The sequence below is a fragment of the Dryas octopetala genome, chromosome 6 (genome assembly GCF_963921425.1).
Source record: "Dryas octopetala chromosome 6, drDryOcto1.1, whole genome shotgun sequence".
NCBI classification, from domain to species: domain Eukaryota; kingdom Viridiplantae; phylum Streptophyta; class Magnoliopsida; order Rosales; family Rosaceae; genus Dryas; species Dryas octopetala.
This window is the reverse complement of record NC_141371.1, coordinates 1,577,120-1,594,131: the sequence shown is the minus strand read 5'-3', so window position 1 is coordinate 1,594,131 and position 17,012 is coordinate 1,577,120. Positions and strand designations below refer to the sequence as shown.

The following is a 17,012-nucleotide window of genomic DNA, read 5'->3' as shown; positions in this document are numbered from 1 at the left end:
GGCTTTTAATTTATGTGGATTTGACTTTCATTTCCGTCTTCTTCTCATTGTTTCCTTCTGCTGTGAGTTAATAATGAAGATTACTTGATTAACCCACGAGAGGAACCACGTACGACATGACCTCCTCTTAGGATTATTGGCCAACCTTCTTAGACAATAATTAAATAGATATCTTCTGAATGTAACTAAACTTGGTTAGAAAGTTTTGTTAGCAAATTAATAACATAGGGATATATGTGATTTAATTACTACTTATACTAATTCAAATGTCTTCGCTAGATCAAGATTTTCAACCACGTACCTACTCCAAATGAGAAAAGTTATGCAGACGTCACATCTAAATAGGAAGAACATGTAATATACCCTTTCTGTTTTCAAGCACAAGAAAATTTGTACTTTATTGTAAAATTAATGTCCATTCTCCTGGCCGAAAAAAAAAATGTCCAGTCTACATATGAGAAAATTAAACCCATTTTGATTTGTATATATATTGGTCTTTGATACATTTTCTTCCTTAATTATTGGCCTTATCGGGTACCTCTTTATTGTGTGGGTATTGTTTAGTTAAGAGTTAAGACGGCTCACTGATGTTGAAAAGGTTGACTTTGGAAGCTGAATTAAGGGTTATCCTTTGCTTGTGTCACTCCTCTAGAACCTCTATTCTTTTGAATTTTGCACACCATGTGGAATTTATTGGTAGCAAACCCTTAGGAACTTGGAAAAGGCGACGAAGAAACTTTGTAACTAATTTTACGTAAATTACATTGGACCGAATCATCTCCATAAATTTCAAAACCGGTACTTGAAATTTTCTTCTAGTAGCATGTTGTTGACTTTGGCAACCTTGGTGGACCCAATAAAATCCCATTTCTAAATTTAACGACGTGAACAAATGGCAATGGCACAACAAGCTAGGAGACCCCCTTCACGTTTATTAAACCTTGGAAGCTTCTCTCAGACGACGGACTCACGGAACCATCAGAAGCTTCTTCTACCTAGAAAGCTTCTCAAATTTCAGTCTTTACATTAATAACCTCCTAAGCGTGTTGATTTTATTATTCATATTCTTTTTCAATGTTTGGGTACTAAGAAATCTTCAAAAACTTTCAACCTTTATATATATAGAGCCCAAGAGCTTTAGAAGCACAACACCACCTTCACCTATTCTCTAGCATCAGATAAAATCTCTCTCTCTCTCTCTCTCTCTCTCTCTCAAAGACTGAAACAAATGGCTTTCTCTAAGACCATGGCCTTTGTAGCTGTGCTTGTGGTACTGCTACCCATGTCTGCTTTTGCTTGGGACTGGGATATATCTCCTTCTATTGCCAGTAAGTACTTCATCCTCTGCCTCTCTCTGAAACACACAACCTATGTAAACATTAATTTTGTACCTTTCTTGTTATATATCTTGTTAATGTTGGGTACCTTCAAATTACAGATGAAATTTGTAAAGAAGTGGAGTGTGGAAAGGGAACCTGCAAATTTGATACAGACCAGCAATTAGGCTTCTCCTGCGAGTGTGATCAAGGTTGGAAACGAACCCGTGATGGCGATGATGACCACAAATTTCTCCCTTGTGTCATTCCCAACTGTAAGTTCATATTCTCTCCCTCTCAAAATAACACTTCCAATTTTGCATATATATATATATATTCATTATTCAACTTTGTTCTTTAATTAAAGGGTCATGACCAATTCACTCATCTTTGTCAATTTATCATGACTTTGCAGGTACACTGGACTACGGTTGCCAGGCACCCCCAAAAGTTCCTGAAACAGAAGTTCCACACAACATATCCGCCTTTGATCGTAATTACTATTAATCACCTCAATCATCATATCCATTCATTCTCATAATTACTTGCTTCTTTTCCTAATGACTTGTTTTTCTGTGGTTTAACAGCTTGCTACTGGGTTTACTGTGGGGAAGGTGAATGTGTGAAGAATGCAACATATGCCTACACACCCGTATGTAAATGCAATTCAGGCTCCTCTAATCTTCTTGATATCTCAGCATTCCCCTGCTACAAAGAATGTAAGAACACTAAACTAGTATTTTGGTTAAAAAAAAATAAAAATTAACAAACAACAAAAAGTTCAAGAATTGAATAGGAGCTCTAAATTTTTATTATCTTTCAGGCACACTTAAACCCGACTGTGCAAGCCTTGGAATTAAGGTTGCAAATTCAACTTCTGACACTGGGAATGACAGTAATCAAGGTGAGATTGACGGTCGAGAAAACACCAATATCTGCTCGATCTTTACTTGTCTTTAGTATTATTAGTATTCAGATTATCACAGTTTGAATTTAATCTGAACACATGGCACTCTTGCATAATAATTAATTAAGAGAAGGTGCCACACCTAAATACAACCACCAGAGTACAGTAATACCTGTTGAGGAACTATTAGAATAAAGATTTCATAGTGTCTTCATGTATTGTCTTACAAATAATGTTTCAGTATTTTAAAGGTATAGGTAGGTCAAACCCATGATCTGTTTCTAAAAAATAAGAGGTTTTAAAATTGGCTTTTGCATCTTACACTTGCTTGGTGAGGATTAAGACTTAGTCAAGACACCTTGAGGTTCCAGAAGTATACAGCTCTACGCAATTGACTTTTAAAAGGCATCATTTAATTTAAGGGCCATGGGACTAAGACAACATCCAATTTACTAATTTAGTAATCAGAAAACAGTATTTCAAAGAAGCAAACATGCATACTGATGGTTTTCTCCTTTGCTCTTGTTTTGCAGCTATCTCGTTTCTTCCAGGAAAGTTCCAGTTGATGACCATTGTGATGGTGTCTGTGGGTATGATTCTGTGGAAGTAGGGTACTGGAAATTGTTGTCACCTGATTGTGCTTCATTTATTGTAACATTCCTTGATTTTTCCCAGTTGATCATTTTGTTTTGTAAAGCCAGTTTGTATAAATAAGTCAAAACAGTCATACACCAATGACTGTCATATATACAACACCTCTGTAGACAGATTGTTCTGAGTACATTAATTCCATTTCCTTGTCTATTTTGCTCTTTGGATTCAAGTACATTATACTGAAATGAAATAACAACAAGTGGACTAAACGGTTAAAAGTCACATTTTATCAAACTTACATCAGATTTTTCAAAAGAATCCGATGGCATTCCAAGATAATATACAAACTCAACACGGAAGAAGTGGTTCCCACAGAAACCAGGTAGAAATAGATTTCTTGATGAGAATTGACAAATGTGATCAATCAATTAATGATCTTGAAAGTTATGTAGATCAAACTGTTAACAATAATGTCATCAACTCTTACAAGACAACAGTTTGCTCACCTGGATTTTACTAATTGATGAACCAAGATGGTGTGACGTTAGGTTTAGGAACCAAGCCCAGTTTTTAGCGGGCGGGCCACTCCAGGATCCAAACCGGGACGTCCACTTTTGGTCGAAAAGGCCGTACATTAAGAAAGCCCAATACGCAAACAAAATACAAAACAAAAGTCCAGAGACCCAGAACAAACAAACAATTAATGAAAAGCCCAAAAAAATAGGCTCATCTAAACAAAAGATTAAACCCTAGGCGCAAGGGGTGATCACTTACTAGTTACTTATTTGTAAAGAAATGAAACCCTACCTTCCGACTAACCCTAATTCTGCGAAAAGGAGGTTGGAGTAGGAACCCTAATATCCTAATTGGAAACAAAGTGTAACAAAAACACCCGGATATATGACATTGCAAATCAGTCCCGCGATATTCCTGATACCCGCTGGCGCCATTGGTGCTATAATGTTTTATAAATATTATTATCCCTTGCTCCAACAAGAAAACTTGAAATTTTAAGCTGTGCGCAGGTTATATATAGCAAATGATTTAATATTGAATTTGTTTTAACCTTTATATAGTTTGAGTGCCTCCTATATATGGCAATATATAGGAAGGATGTCCTTAATTATCCTCCCCCTCCCCTCAGCGCTGGAGGTCCACCAGAGCCTCCTGGAATGTTTTTAAGAAACCATAGTGATCAAGTCAAACCGAGGTAGCTAGGTATATGGCACTTTAAATCTTATATTTCCTTGTTTATTTATTTCCTGCTTCTTTTTGCTTCATGTTCGTTTTGCTCAATTACATTACTTTATTATACTTCCGCACTCCAACTCAAATCCAAAACTGATGACGTCATATGTTATCTAATATACTTAAGGTCTGGTCCTCCAATCCTTGAGTTTAATTTAGTGTTTTCATTTTGTTGAATTTGGAATTATTGGTGCTGTGAATTTAGTATTTAGCTTGAAGATTATGGTCTGACTTTGAGCAGTTTAGATTTGGTACAGAGTTTGCTCACCTGGATTTTACTAATTGATGAACCAAGATGCTTAACTGATGTCATATAGTAATCCAAGCATTGAGCAAGGTGTTTCATTGAGATGATAAAGTATGTATTTATGTCCAACCTAGATCATTTTCATCCAGATGATTGCTAATCTAACATGCCCTTGCAAAGATAGTTGATGGAGAAACATTTTAACTATGTTAGATTGTTAGTTCACTCTCCTGACAAAGTATCCAGAAACAAGACTGCCAATAACTCAATAGGGCAACATCAGAACAGAAAGTGTGAGCTAAGATAATAATCAGGTCCAAAAGTGTGACGAAAAATTCTATAAGCATGAAGGGAATTCATCTCCAATTATTTCACATTTCACATTCCCATCTTTAGTATTATTTCTAAGCTACTGATCCAAATCGAGATGCTCAACAAACAATAAGAGCATCAAATGCAAAACTTCTAACAATTACTCATATCACCAATCTAAGAGTTACACCAAAGCAACTAGTAATAAAAAATATTGAACAACAAGAAGCAAATAAAAGAAACCCCCATAAACATGAAAAAAAACAGAGTACACAAGGAGATTCCAATACTCACCACCACCTGAACAAGTGAAAAAGTTAATCACTTGGTCTTCACATCCACTCCATCTGTGCCTGCAATGATGACCGCGGTCGCCATGTCCAAGAACAACCCATGTTCCACAACCCCTTCCAATGTCGAAATCTCCTTCCCAGCAGCAGGCCCATCTTTGATTGGAGTATTGAAATACAAATCCACAATGTAATTGAAATTGTCAGTCACGTAAGGCTTTCCTTCACCATCTAACCTCAACTTTGCTTCAACCCCTTCTTCTTTAAACAACTCTTGAAGCCTAACCAAGTTGTATTTCCAGCAAAACTGAACCACCTCCACAGGCATTGCCAGACCACTCCCTCCAAGACCCGAAACCAATTTGGTCTCATCCGCCACCACAACAAACTTATCAGACGCAGCCTCCACCATTTTCTCTCTCAGCAAAGCCCCACCACGCCCTTTAACCAAATCAAGATTTGGGTCAACCTCGTCAGCACCATCTATGGCCAAATCGATCTTTGGGTGATCATCGAGAATCGAAAGAGGAATACCCAATTGGCGAGCTTGGTCCTCTGTGCGCTTCGAGGTTGGGACTCCCACTATGTTGGTTAATTGACCCGATTTCAAGAGCTCGCCGAGCTTCGAGACCACAAAGGCGGCTGTGGAGCCTGTGCCGAGGCCGAGGACCATGCCGCTCTTGACATACTCGACGGCTTTATCGGCTGCGAGTTTCTTGAGGTCGTCTTGAGTGAGAGCAGGGACTGTGCGGGCTTTGATGGACATGGGTCTGTAAGAAGACGAAGAGCGTAGGTTAGGGGTTTTAGGGGTGCGTAGGATAAGGTGGGTGGTAGAGGCATTGTGGGGTGAGAGAAGGGATAAGGAGGAGGAGGCCATTTTTGGTTTTTGGGTGGGTGGAGGTGTGGAGACTGGAGACAGAAGAAAGAAAGTCTGAGAAAGAAGAAGAGGAATAAGAGGTGGGCTTTGGTCCTCTGTTTTTTGTTTCTTTCTCTGTTGTCTATCTTCTTCTCTTGGTTTGGTTTTTATGATTGTGAGCTCTGTTTTTTTGGTTTGTGCAAAGGTTTCTACTTTATGCTTTGCACACCAAAAAAAAGTGACCTTTTTGAGATTGGGTGGTTGGTGACTTGCTATTTGGTTGGTTGGGATGGGAAGTTTTTGGTGAGGATTATAATATATGATTTTTACTTTTTTTTTTTTACTCTTAATTATAGAATTAAAAATCCTTGAAAGAAATCTTGAGAAGCCAAGATCTATTGAGAAGTTGAATATTTGTTACCATATTATCTGTGATTCAAACCTGAAACATTAATATTTGAGTGCTGACCATTGACCAAGACCAACGGCTTTGAGAACTAGGTACTCTCGATCACCATCGATACTTCTGTACTCATACAGATTACAGCATGAGCAACCACGCCATTACTATGGCAAGGATATATCACCATTCATGTGAGATTGTGAGGCAATGGAGTCACGTGCACAGATATTCTACTCCAAAACCTATTTTAATCCAATAAGAGTAAAGAATATACATGTAAAGAATGTGTTTCACGAAATAGGAGGGGTGAAGAGAGATGCGAAACAAAATTTATGAAGAGATTTCATTATTAAGAAAACAATTTTTCTTGGAATAAATAAGTATATAAGGAATACTTAAAAAAATTTAGTGGATGCTATGATTTTCTATTTTATTTTAAATTGTTAGTGGATTGAATATTAGACTTATCATATATAAATTTTATATGTTACCTCATTAATTACTTTTGTCCCTTGGATATTCAACTTTGAATACCACTTTGTATTTATCACAAATCATATGATGATGGACCCTATTATAAGTTCATGTGATTGATAATGAGTACAAGATTGGTACTCAAAGTTGAGTACCCAAACATTTTCCGGTTTGAATATAATTATGCAAACCTATTTTTAAGAAACTTTTATGCACTTAATTACACTTATTATAATTATTTTTAATGAATAATTTAAATAGACATCTACGACAACTAGTGGTAAAAAATCAAATAAAACCCTATTACAAACATATGGAGAAACGAAAGGCAATTATTGACCAAAACCTGTCAATCCACAAAATTTGTTTTCTTAAAAACATGTTTCAGCTTTAACATGGTCATTTGGAGAGAGCTGCCAAGGCATATCAAATTATCAACCTACAATATAACAAGTTTAGAGCCACCTCAACTTGTACATAATAACTTGTACAAAAATTGATTATTCTTAAGTTATTTTTTTTATTTTTTCTATGGGATTATCTTTAAGTTTATAAATTACGTGTAATGTGGGAGCTTTTAGTTCAAAACTTTAAACAGTAGTGTTATAAAATAATAAAAAAGTTCAAATAGTAGAGCATTTATCCTTAAGAATTTTGATTCTTGATCTATATTTTCCTGAATTAAAAAATAAAAGAAAAAGAATAACGTGATAACTTTAAAAGAGGAAAAGGAAAACCCCTTAAGCAATTTGACCAAAAAAAAAAACACCCCCTCAAGCAAACGCCGCCGTTTTCCCTATTCCCAACTTCTTCCTCCTTTCGGATTCTTCAATTCAATTGGACCAATATAAGTTTCGTCCTCCAAACTCCATCTCTCTTGCTCTCTCTCTCTCTCTCTCTCTCTCTCTCTCTCTCTAGCTTTCGTCCTCCTTATTCCAACTCTCTCCCTCTTTCTCTCTCTCAATTTCACAAACCATGTCTGCAGAATCAGCCAGTGCAATCCAAAGAAGCCAAGTAAGTATTCCGACTTCCAATTTTCTTTCTCTTTTTTTCCTTTTTTTTTTTGGTGGTTTAGTCACTAAGAGAGCATGCGAAAAATTAGTGGGAAAAATTTGGAATCTGGGTTTCTTTCTAGGGCTAAAACCCAGTTTTTTTATCCCCAAATTCCTTGCAACATGATAGTGCATTGAAAGACTCTAGTCTCTAGCTTTCTGCTTACCAAAAAAAAAAAAAAAAGACTCTAGCTTTCTGATGTTGAATTTTTCATGATCAGGTTGATCTATTGGACTTCATTGATTGGTCTGGGGTTGAATGCCTCAACCAAAGCACCAGTCACTCTATCCCCAACGCTCTCAAGCAGGTAACTTATATTCAATTTCTGGGCTTCTATTTATTTTCTGAAGTTTATGAATTATTGTTTTTTATTGTATTAGCATTCTAAAATTCAAAATATTAATAGAGTTATTCTCTTTAATACGAGAAAACGGATCTTAAACACAAGCTAGGAGCTTTAATTATTGGGGGGGGGGGGGGGGGGGGGTGTAGATGGGTGTAGGACCATAGGTGCTTGGTTTTTGAATGATAGCAAATAGTTATGATTGTTTTAAACCATGTTTCCTTTTCATATGCATTTTTTGCAGTTAGTTATTGTTACTTAGATATTCAGTTAGCTATGTTTTGTTACTGAGTAGTTATTCTTTGTTATTTTGTCCTCAGCTTGCCTGCTAATTTGAAGAAAATATGTTCATGTAACTGATTTATTTTTGCCATGTACCAGAATGTGAGTAGGAATCTTTACTTTCAGTCTGAAAAAAATAATATGTTTACTTTCAGGAAATCTTTTTCCAGTTGTTTTCTTTAAATATTTCCAAGTTTCTTTTTTGACAACCAAGATCTATGTTGAGGGTTGACAGATTGAGAAACTAAGCGAATAAAAATCAGATTTTTATTTTTGTACCTTTTGATTTGCGAATTGCAAGATCTTGCACCTAATAAAGTTGTATCTTGCATGCTAACTTGAGTAATTTTGTTTAACTAAAATATTGGATTTATGACTAATGTGTGAAATTTTTGTTTCACATTTCTCTGATGTGTTCTCAGTACTTAAACATGTTTTGGAGCTAATGCAGCTATATTTAATTACTTCTGTTCATTAATAATTAGGGTTATAGAGAAGATGATGGTTTGAATCTGGAGAGTGATGCAGATGAGCAGCTCTTGATGTACATACCTTTTCTTCAAGTCATTAAACTGCACTCTATTGTCATCAAAGGACCTGAAGAGGAAGGTACCAATGAGTTTTTCTGAATGTATACGTTCAGTTGCATGTAATGAAGATGATTTTCCTGCTGTTTTGGCTTTCATTCAACTGTGTCATCTGTGTTTTTTCCTTTTTCTTTTCTCATCTGACCTCTTAGTTAACTAAAATGTTGTTTTCCGATAAAATTGGAACGATACAGAGAAAATGTTGTTTTCTTATACATTTTAATCCTGCCAATTTTCTACTGCAATTTTTCAGGTCCTAAGACAGTGAAACTTTTTTCAAACAAGGAGCACATGGGATTCAGGTATTATTTGATGGATGATTATTGATAATGGATAAAAAAATAATAATTAGCTCATGATTCTTTCTTCTTGATATGGCAGCAATGTCAATGACTTCCCAGCAAGTGACACTATTGTTTTATCCCCTGATAATCTAAAGGTTGGGATTTCATAACTGCTACCTCGACTATGTGGTTCTTTGGCTTGTTGAAGACAAATTTAGTAATACATAGTTGGAACCTTTTTTGTGTTATCCTTGATATCATTTACATGTTACAGGGGAAACCAGTTGTCTTGAAGTATGTCAAATTTCAAAATGTTCGCAGGTATCTTAAATCTATTCCTGTTGATGTTCTGCTTTATTTTCGCTTAATCTAGTAGAAAGTCTCACATTATACTTCTATCAGCTTGACAATTTTTATTGAGGACAATCAATCTGGCTCTGAAATCACAAAAGTCCAAAAGATTGTGCTGTGTGGAACAACGTAAGTTTCTAATAATCCACATTTTCCATGTATTTTTCTCTTTATTTCTGTTCATTATATTTAACATAAATGCACCTTTCTTGCATTCTTTTGGATATTTTGATACTTTCTTTTCTACATATAAATTTTTTTGTCATTAACTTTAAGTTCCTGTCTTATGAAACAATGGTGCCACCCTATTCTTTGGTACTAAGAATAAGTGTCGGCTGGCTCCAACCAATAATGGAAATATCTTTTCAGGGAACATGTTTGTGCCTTGCTTAAATTGGCTAGGCTTGCCTTACTTAATGTTTAGTCCATCCTGGTTATGCAACATCCCAATTGATGAGTTATCATAGGTTGTTTGGAATGGATCAAACATCTGTCATTTTTTTAATGGGTTATCTAATCCCCTTTGGTTCTCCCAGCATAGTTTGTATGATTTATATTGCATATATATAAATAGAGTATGTTGCATTGTCCTAGATCTGCCAGAATGTCACATAATTCATCTGATGATGTTTCCTTGTAATGTAGGGTGGAAACAACAGACATGAAGGGTTTGAAGAAAATTGAGGATGGACACTGAAGAGACAAGAAAATCGAGCAATTGTTTGGCCAACATGACAAGCGTTAATCACATTAACCTTACATCATAAGTAGTCTTTTTCATCATGACTTTAATTTTCTATTATGTGACTAGTAGATTTTTCAGCCATGTCTGTAACAGATGATCTCCTAGAATTACATTTAGGAGACCGAACTCCCCTCGCTATCTGGTTGTGATGGTTTAATGTGCTTGGCATTGGAATGCTTGCAATTTCTTAAACGAGATCCCCAAGTGGGTTTCTCTTATGTTGAATAGGATGGGTTTCTTAAAAAAGAAATGGGTTGCCTTTAAGAATCTGATGTTAAGTAGTCTCTTTGTATTTCTGAAAAATCCGTCCATTTTGGGAGTCTACGTGTTTCAACCCGCTGTGAAAATTAAGGACAGCACCAAATTCTCTTTGTCAATTAGCTGAAATGGGTCACCCAGTAAAGACATTTCTGGAAGCAGGTACCACCTGCAATAATACAGAGGGCTGAACTAAACTGAAGGCAACCATTGATAAATAAAAAACCTATTTCTTAAGCCAGTATTAAAGGACAATAAGCTGAGACTATCTTAGTATTCCGCGAGCTCAATAATTTAAAGAGTAAAGAACTTCATTAGACTTTGAAGAAATGACAACGTTACAGACTCCAGATCGCATGGGCGGTCCCCCTAAAGAGCTTAAGAGAGCAACATATACGGCCAGACGGAATACAATAAAACTGAGGATAAGAACTTCATCAGTCAACAACAATAACAGCAGTGCACTAAAACCAATTAGATGAGATAAAGGGAGCAAACACTCCTTTTTGGCTCATAATTCCAGTCTAATTGTCAACTGCTTCTAGAATAGAGGTCAATGCTGCCTAATTGCAACCGCGAATTTGATTGAACATCTAGAACTGCCAAAAATCTAAACCTGCCATACATAACTTTAAGTTAAAGAAGAGCCAGAATATTAACACATGTTCGAACAGATTTCAGGGTACATTTTACCTGAAAGCATTTGATGCAAAACCTTGAGACGAAATCTTAAATGTTCTACGCTGGAAACGACTGTCAAATTTTTGAGAAGTTTGTTTATCCAATAGATGCCAGCTTGATCCCCCATCATTGCTTCCCTCAACAACCCTGAAATATTGGATGCTTAGCAAGATATTTGATGCACAGAATGGCTGAATATCGTTATTTCAGTATAATTGTACCTCAAGGTACATCAGAAAGGAATAAAGCATGCGCAGAGACGAAAGCCAATTACTATATCCAGAACACCATTTTCATTTCTAACTTCTGCTTTCATTAACTTCATAATAGTCATTTAATATACATTAAAAAAATTCTTCTGGCATCCAATTGTTGAGCTTATAAAAATGAGAAATTTTTTAGTTTCCTCAACTATAAGTTCATTTCCATTATCATTGAAAAATTGCATGAACAAGGAGCTAAAACTCCTTGAAAGATGCCACAAAGATCTTGTGCCTGAATCATAAATGTACTATATAAAACGTACCAATCCATTGGATCCCTTTCTGGTGCATCATTGGCTGACATTAACTCATATGCCACAAGCTCGTGCATCTGGTTGTCCGATAATTTATACGTGATCCAACAACCTAAAAGGCCATAAAAAGAAACTTCACACTGTGAGCTTGTTACATATTCAGATAATCTAGTATTACTCTACACATACATATGTGTGTTAAGTATGTACGCATGCATGTATGTAGATGTATATCTACCTCCACATATTGAGGCCTGGGACGTAGGGGCATGGAGAAATAAAGATCATATGCTATTACACCATCTCATTTAACCCCAACTATTTTTCTTCTTTTCTTGCACATAAAGTTATATTCTTAAACCCAAGTATAATAATACAAAGGGTAGGAGTCCATGAACATTTGTACTTTTGAATGGGACTCAGTTTCGCAACTGATCCTGTGTGATACCAAAACTAATGAAGAATTTGTGTGGCAACCCCCAATTGAAATGATGAAATCATTGAAACTACATAACTTTCCATACTATTTATGTCTAGAATATGACGGAACAAAATGCCATATATGGTAACTTGAGAAGTAGGTGAAGAAACAAAACTTAATCATTAAACATTAATCCACAAATCCTATGTGACATTTTTACAAGATCATTATACTTGATGCTTTGCAGGTTAGCTTATGTTTGGGTCATAATAATGAAAAAAAAGAGAAAAATTTTTAGTTACCTCGTGCGCCATTTGGTTCTTCCCACTTGGACACGCGAGTCCCGTCAAATGCTGATGTGGCCTGAAATTTTTCAAGGAGATTATGGAGAAACATTTTAAATGAAATGGTAAAAAATATCACTACACAGACCAAATAACACTCACAATTCCAAAAGGAATTTCTTCACCACTTGCAAGGACTGTACCAGAATGCATTCTGTTTAACTTAAGAAGTGGCAAACAAAGAGAACCTTTAACAAATTTATCACAATTGTTAAAATTATGGATTGTTTCATCCAAAGCATCCAATGCAACAGGAAGTGCCAAAGAGGTTTTAACAGCATTTCCAGCCAAAGAAATGTCAACCCTCCCATCAGCATCTGCCTTAGCAATCATCGAAACAGCATTAAGTAACTCAGTGAAAGAGGGCAGCAACTGACGAACAAGAGATTGGCTGTTATTTGAAGCCGAACCTATTGAGGCCCTCCTTGTTTTAAAATGGGATTTCTTAAGATCCATGAGAACTCCTTTAAGAGTCTCAAGTACCTCAACAGCCCTTGACTTGGAAAGTTCTTCATGAACAAACTGTGAAATAATCGGAAGAAATGCATTGTAAATTTCTGTCACATGCTCGTCTACGCATGCACGAACTGGACAAGACGAACCACTCAAGGAGCAACTTTCATCAGAACCATATTCTAATCTTGACTTGCGCCATTCCTTGTCCCCACTTCGTCTCCCAGGTAATGAGGTTGAGGCATTATTGTCTGTAGAATGTATGTTTCTCTCGAGTTCTTGTCTTTCCTTCTCATCACGGTCTTCAAGTACAGAAAGCACTTGGGAAGTAAAGCCTTTTCGACAATCTTTTGTTATATTAGCAAGCACGACTGACAGTGCAGGCTCTCCAATGATGTTACGTCGAGAAAGAACCTGCAAAAGTAAAAGTTCTCTTCCTTATCAATGACACAACTTAATGGTATGTGTACTGAAGATTATTTTTCTAAGGACAATGCTTGGATACTCAAGTTTGAGTACCAACCTTGTACTCATCACAAATCAAATGAGCCCATGATGGGGTCCACCATAAAGAGATGATGGTGGACCCTATCATGAGCTCATTTGATTGGTGATGAGTACAAGGTTGGTACTCAAACTTGAGTACCCAAGCATTTTCCTTTTTCTAAAATCTTCATGAGAAGTTCTCTTTATGAGAAATGTAGGCTATTCAATAAAGTAAAGCCCCACTGTTATGATACCTCATGCCACTTCCTCGTATAGCGTTTAGTAACATCACAAACCCCATCTTTTGCGATGGCAATGACATAATTTAATTTCTTATTCCACCTTCAAGAAACGCAAGAAGTTATATTTTACTATGAATACATCAAGGTAAAATAATTCATCTAGTATCAAAAAACTGGATGAACAGACTATTCTAGAAAAATTATTAAACTAGAAAAACTTAAGGTACCCGCTTTCATATAACAGTGGTTTGTCATACACTCCTTCACAGGGATCAAGATGCATCCATCTGAACAACAAAGGTGTGAAAAAAGATAATAACCATAGGTTATTGGCTTTTGAAATCTCCTGCAGAAATAATGAGAAAGCAGTAGTTTGTAAATGAAAGTTACCTTCCTAAAGGTTGTGAGAAGCACTCTGTCCAAACATGATCTGTGAAATCCCAGATCTGACCCCAAAAAAAACACATTTAGTTAATAGAACTCTATCATTGGCCGTTTTAGGGCCCCATAATGAGTAATTAGATAGGATAATAATTCCACATTAAATGTAGTACAAGACAGATTAAATACATTTTTATTGTTTTAAGCATGTCTATTACTATTAGTGAATTTTAAGAAAGTTAGGTGGCACGAAAATTAGAAATGAAAATGACTAACCAGGCGGGATTCATAACCAAAAGCTCGGCAATAATGCGTAAAGCAATTCGCCCATTCCCCACAACGCCCCCTTCTTGTTTCCACAAGCTGCATTTGGAGGGAAAAAGTAAAATGATGGAGACATGAAATATCAATTAAGCTTCTTAATGAGGTCAAGAAGCATAAATACCTTTAATGGATCATTGTAGCGTGGGAAACGAGTCATTCTTGGGCAAGAATTGCATCTGGGGTTGTTAAAGAGTAAGCAAAGAGTGCAAAACTAGCAGGGGAAAACTCAAATGAAGGGTGAGGGGCCATATGTATATTCTATAGCATACCGATATATCTCAACTCTAGAAGCTCCATAAAGAATTTCTTGAGGAAGTGCAACACCCATGCCATGATTTATGGTTTTATTGCCGCAACCATCACAGGGAGGTGAATCAACCCACCTGCAATATTAAAACAGCAACAGAACACACATAAGCGATATTCAGCTGTCAGCAATTTGTGATGAAAGAAAATGATAAGGTACTGCAACATATAGAGCAGGGGTGAAAGTTGGGCCAAACTGAGCCACCTTGAAAGCAAGTCCAACTGGCCTAAATAAACAATCCTGCTCATCCCGGCATTGTTTGTTATCTCTACTTAAAATAGATTGATATTATTGACTACATATGGTAATATGCGATTGCTAAATTGAAAGCTGTACTTTATTTGTGGTCTGTACTATTTATTCACTCAATATTTTGATTATTATAGTTCGGAGGCCCAATAGTAGAAAACAGCAAAGTAACAGAAAAAACACCTGAAGGATTGTTTGAACCAGAAAAGCAGCTGCAGCAGGAAAGCATGATCTTGTTCATCTTTTGATGGAGTTAAGTTCCCCTCCTAAAACATGTTTGTCAGATTTGCTTATTACCAAGACAACATTGCAGAGTTCAATCATTATTATATCACTAGCTACCAGTTTAAAATTAAAAAGAAAGCATTTGTTTTAGTCCTCATTAATAATACAATTATAATAAGATCACAAATTCAAAATCAATACAAGCTTCAGTTTCAGAATATTTAAATCGTAGACTACATTCAGTAAAGAGTCAATCTAATGAACGATCTAAATTCAGTTGGGCAAGAAAACATTTATGTAATATATGTACACATGTACATAAATAAAACAATGAAATTCACTCTTCGACATTATTTCCTAAAACAAGTGACTGGTACTCTCACCTTGGCCAAACTGACCAATGCCTTCTCCTCGAGCTCTTCTACAGGGACTGTTTTCCGAGCAGCCTCCTGGCGTAACACATCCTCATACTAAACCAACAACAGGCCAAACACCAATAAAAACATCAGTCTGTAAAAATGGTTAAACAAATGTCGTGCAATTTGTCAAATTGCTAAGAAAATTTGAGAAATACAAAAATACTAATTATTCTATGCGTTTTTTCTTCGTTATTTTCTATTAAAATGAGTCAAAAGCTAAGTTGTTTTCAATTTCGTGTCTGAATAAATATAAACTTCTGAAATCCAAATCTTCAGTTTGCACTGTTTTCCTACATTTTCCCGGTAGCCAAACAAATCAGGTAAAAAGAAAGAACATTACCATTAGAACTTGACTGACATAAGGCCGTACTCTTCCCTCAAATTGTCCATTATCTTCTTGAGCAACGTACTGCTGAAACAAAAGCGCCTCCTCCTCTGCCTAATAGTTTTTTAAGAAAAAATCCAAGTTAAAATTAAACAAAGTCTTCCCTGAAAAAGGTTCAAAAGCAAAAGACTTGTAACGAAACCTGCAACATTCTGGCCAATTCCTCGTCGGATTTGAGCAATTCGTCGTTTCCGGCTGTTGATTCTTGATGCACTTCATTGATCGAAACCAAACGGAGCTTCTCAGAGATGGCACCGAGGTCGGTATCATCCGAAACGACACGATCGTCATCGACTACTAAAATCTTTTCAATAAGAAAAATAATTCAGTTTAATTAAATTGAGCTAAAAAAAAACGTACAATTACACAGAAAGAGAGAGAGAGAGAGAGAGAGAGAGAGAGAGAGAGAGAGACGAACCTTTTGCTCGTCAGGGGAGATAGATGTGAGGGAGAAGAGCTGGAATTTGAAAACCTGCAATGAATTGCATGTTAGAGAGAGAAATTAAGAGAGTTTTAAAGAAGAAAATGAGAGAGAGAGAGAGAGAAAGAGACTTCGAGGCCATCGTCGGTGTCGTAGTCAACGTGGAAGCTGGAGTCATTGTGGAGAACCTGAAAGCTCCGAGCCACCATTTCTGTTGCGTGACTCTGAGTCTCAACTCTGCAGAAGCCAAAAGTGGATGAATTTGTTTGTCTCAGACTCAAACTTCCCACTCACCATTTGTTATGTTCCTTCTCCTTGTAGTTTCTTCCACAAAAAGCAAAACCGACGTGTCGTTTCTATTATAACTATGCATTACCGACACTCGTTTATGGTATATGCCAAGCTTTTATTTTATTATTATTATTATTATTATTATTTACTAAAGTACGTATATCAGTATATGCAATGCTGGATCATCGATCAAAATATCAAAGACACGAACATGAGTGAAAATGTAAAAGAAAAAAAAAATCATGGAGACAAATAATGAAATGTGTCATAAGAATATGTAGATTGACTATTACACAATTTGGTATAGTGAATAATA

General features: G+C 36.1%; 4 protein-coding genes across 4 annotated transcripts; 2 read left to right on the top strand and 2 right to left on the bottom strand.

Annotated features, from left to right (window-relative positions):
• The first annotated feature begins 1,151 nt into the window (after positions 1 to 1,151).
• LOC147280831 (uncharacterized) lies at positions 1,152 to 3,027 on the top strand. The gene is made up of 6 exons (XM_086247538.1): positions 1,152 to 1,328; positions 1,439 to 1,591; positions 1,732 to 1,809; positions 1,904 to 2,035; positions 2,140 to 2,220; positions 2,757 to 3,027. Exons 1-6 carry the CDS (start codon positions 1,229 to 1,231, stop codon positions 2,831 to 2,833), a joined length of 621 nt encoding a protein of 206 aa, XP_086103664.1. The 5' UTR covers positions 1,152 to 1,228; the 3' UTR covers positions 2,834 to 3,027.
• A 1,740-nt stretch (positions 3,028 to 4,767) lies between these two features.
• Positions 4,768 to 5,966, bottom strand: EMB3119 (Ribose 5-phosphate isomerase, type A protein). Its single transcript, XM_086248724.1, has one exon. The coding sequence runs from the start codon at positions 5,789 to 5,791 to the stop codon at positions 4,946 to 4,948; it is 846 nt and encodes a 281-aa protein (XP_086104850.1). The 5' UTR covers positions 5,792 to 5,966; the 3' UTR covers positions 4,768 to 4,945.
• Positions 5,967 to 7,514: 1,548 nt separating this feature from the next.
• Positions 7,515 to 10,517, top strand: LOC147280829 (PITH domain protein (DUF1000)). Its single transcript, XM_086247381.1, has 8 exons — positions 7,515 to 7,661; positions 7,921 to 8,007; positions 8,811 to 8,934; positions 9,166 to 9,214; positions 9,294 to 9,351; positions 9,471 to 9,517; positions 9,599 to 9,676; positions 10,193 to 10,517. Exons 1-8 carry the CDS (start codon positions 7,623 to 7,625, stop codon positions 10,242 to 10,244), a joined length of 534 nt encoding a protein of 177 aa, XP_086103507.1. The 5' UTR covers positions 7,515 to 7,622; the 3' UTR covers positions 10,245 to 10,517.
• Positions 10,518 to 10,764: 247 nt separating this feature from the next.
• On the bottom strand, positions 10,765 to 16,686 carry PNG1 (peptide-N-glycanase 1). The gene is made up of 17 exons (XM_086247379.1): positions 16,537 to 16,686; positions 16,403 to 16,456; positions 16,127 to 16,288; positions 15,940 to 16,038; positions 15,564 to 15,650; positions 15,139 to 15,221; positions 14,669 to 14,782; positions 14,521 to 14,575; positions 14,352 to 14,438; positions 14,085 to 14,140; positions 13,922 to 13,981; positions 13,707 to 13,794; positions 12,616 to 13,380; positions 12,472 to 12,532; positions 11,758 to 11,860; positions 11,244 to 11,378; positions 10,765 to 11,166 (listed from the first exon to the last, which is right to left on the bottom strand). The coding sequence occupies exons 1-17, from the start codon at positions 16,612 to 16,614 to the stop codon at positions 11,082 to 11,084; spliced, it is 2,172 nt and encodes a 723-aa protein (XP_086103505.1). The 5' UTR covers positions 16,615 to 16,686; the 3' UTR covers positions 10,765 to 11,081.
• Between the last annotated feature and the right edge of the window lie 326 nt (positions 16,687 to 17,012).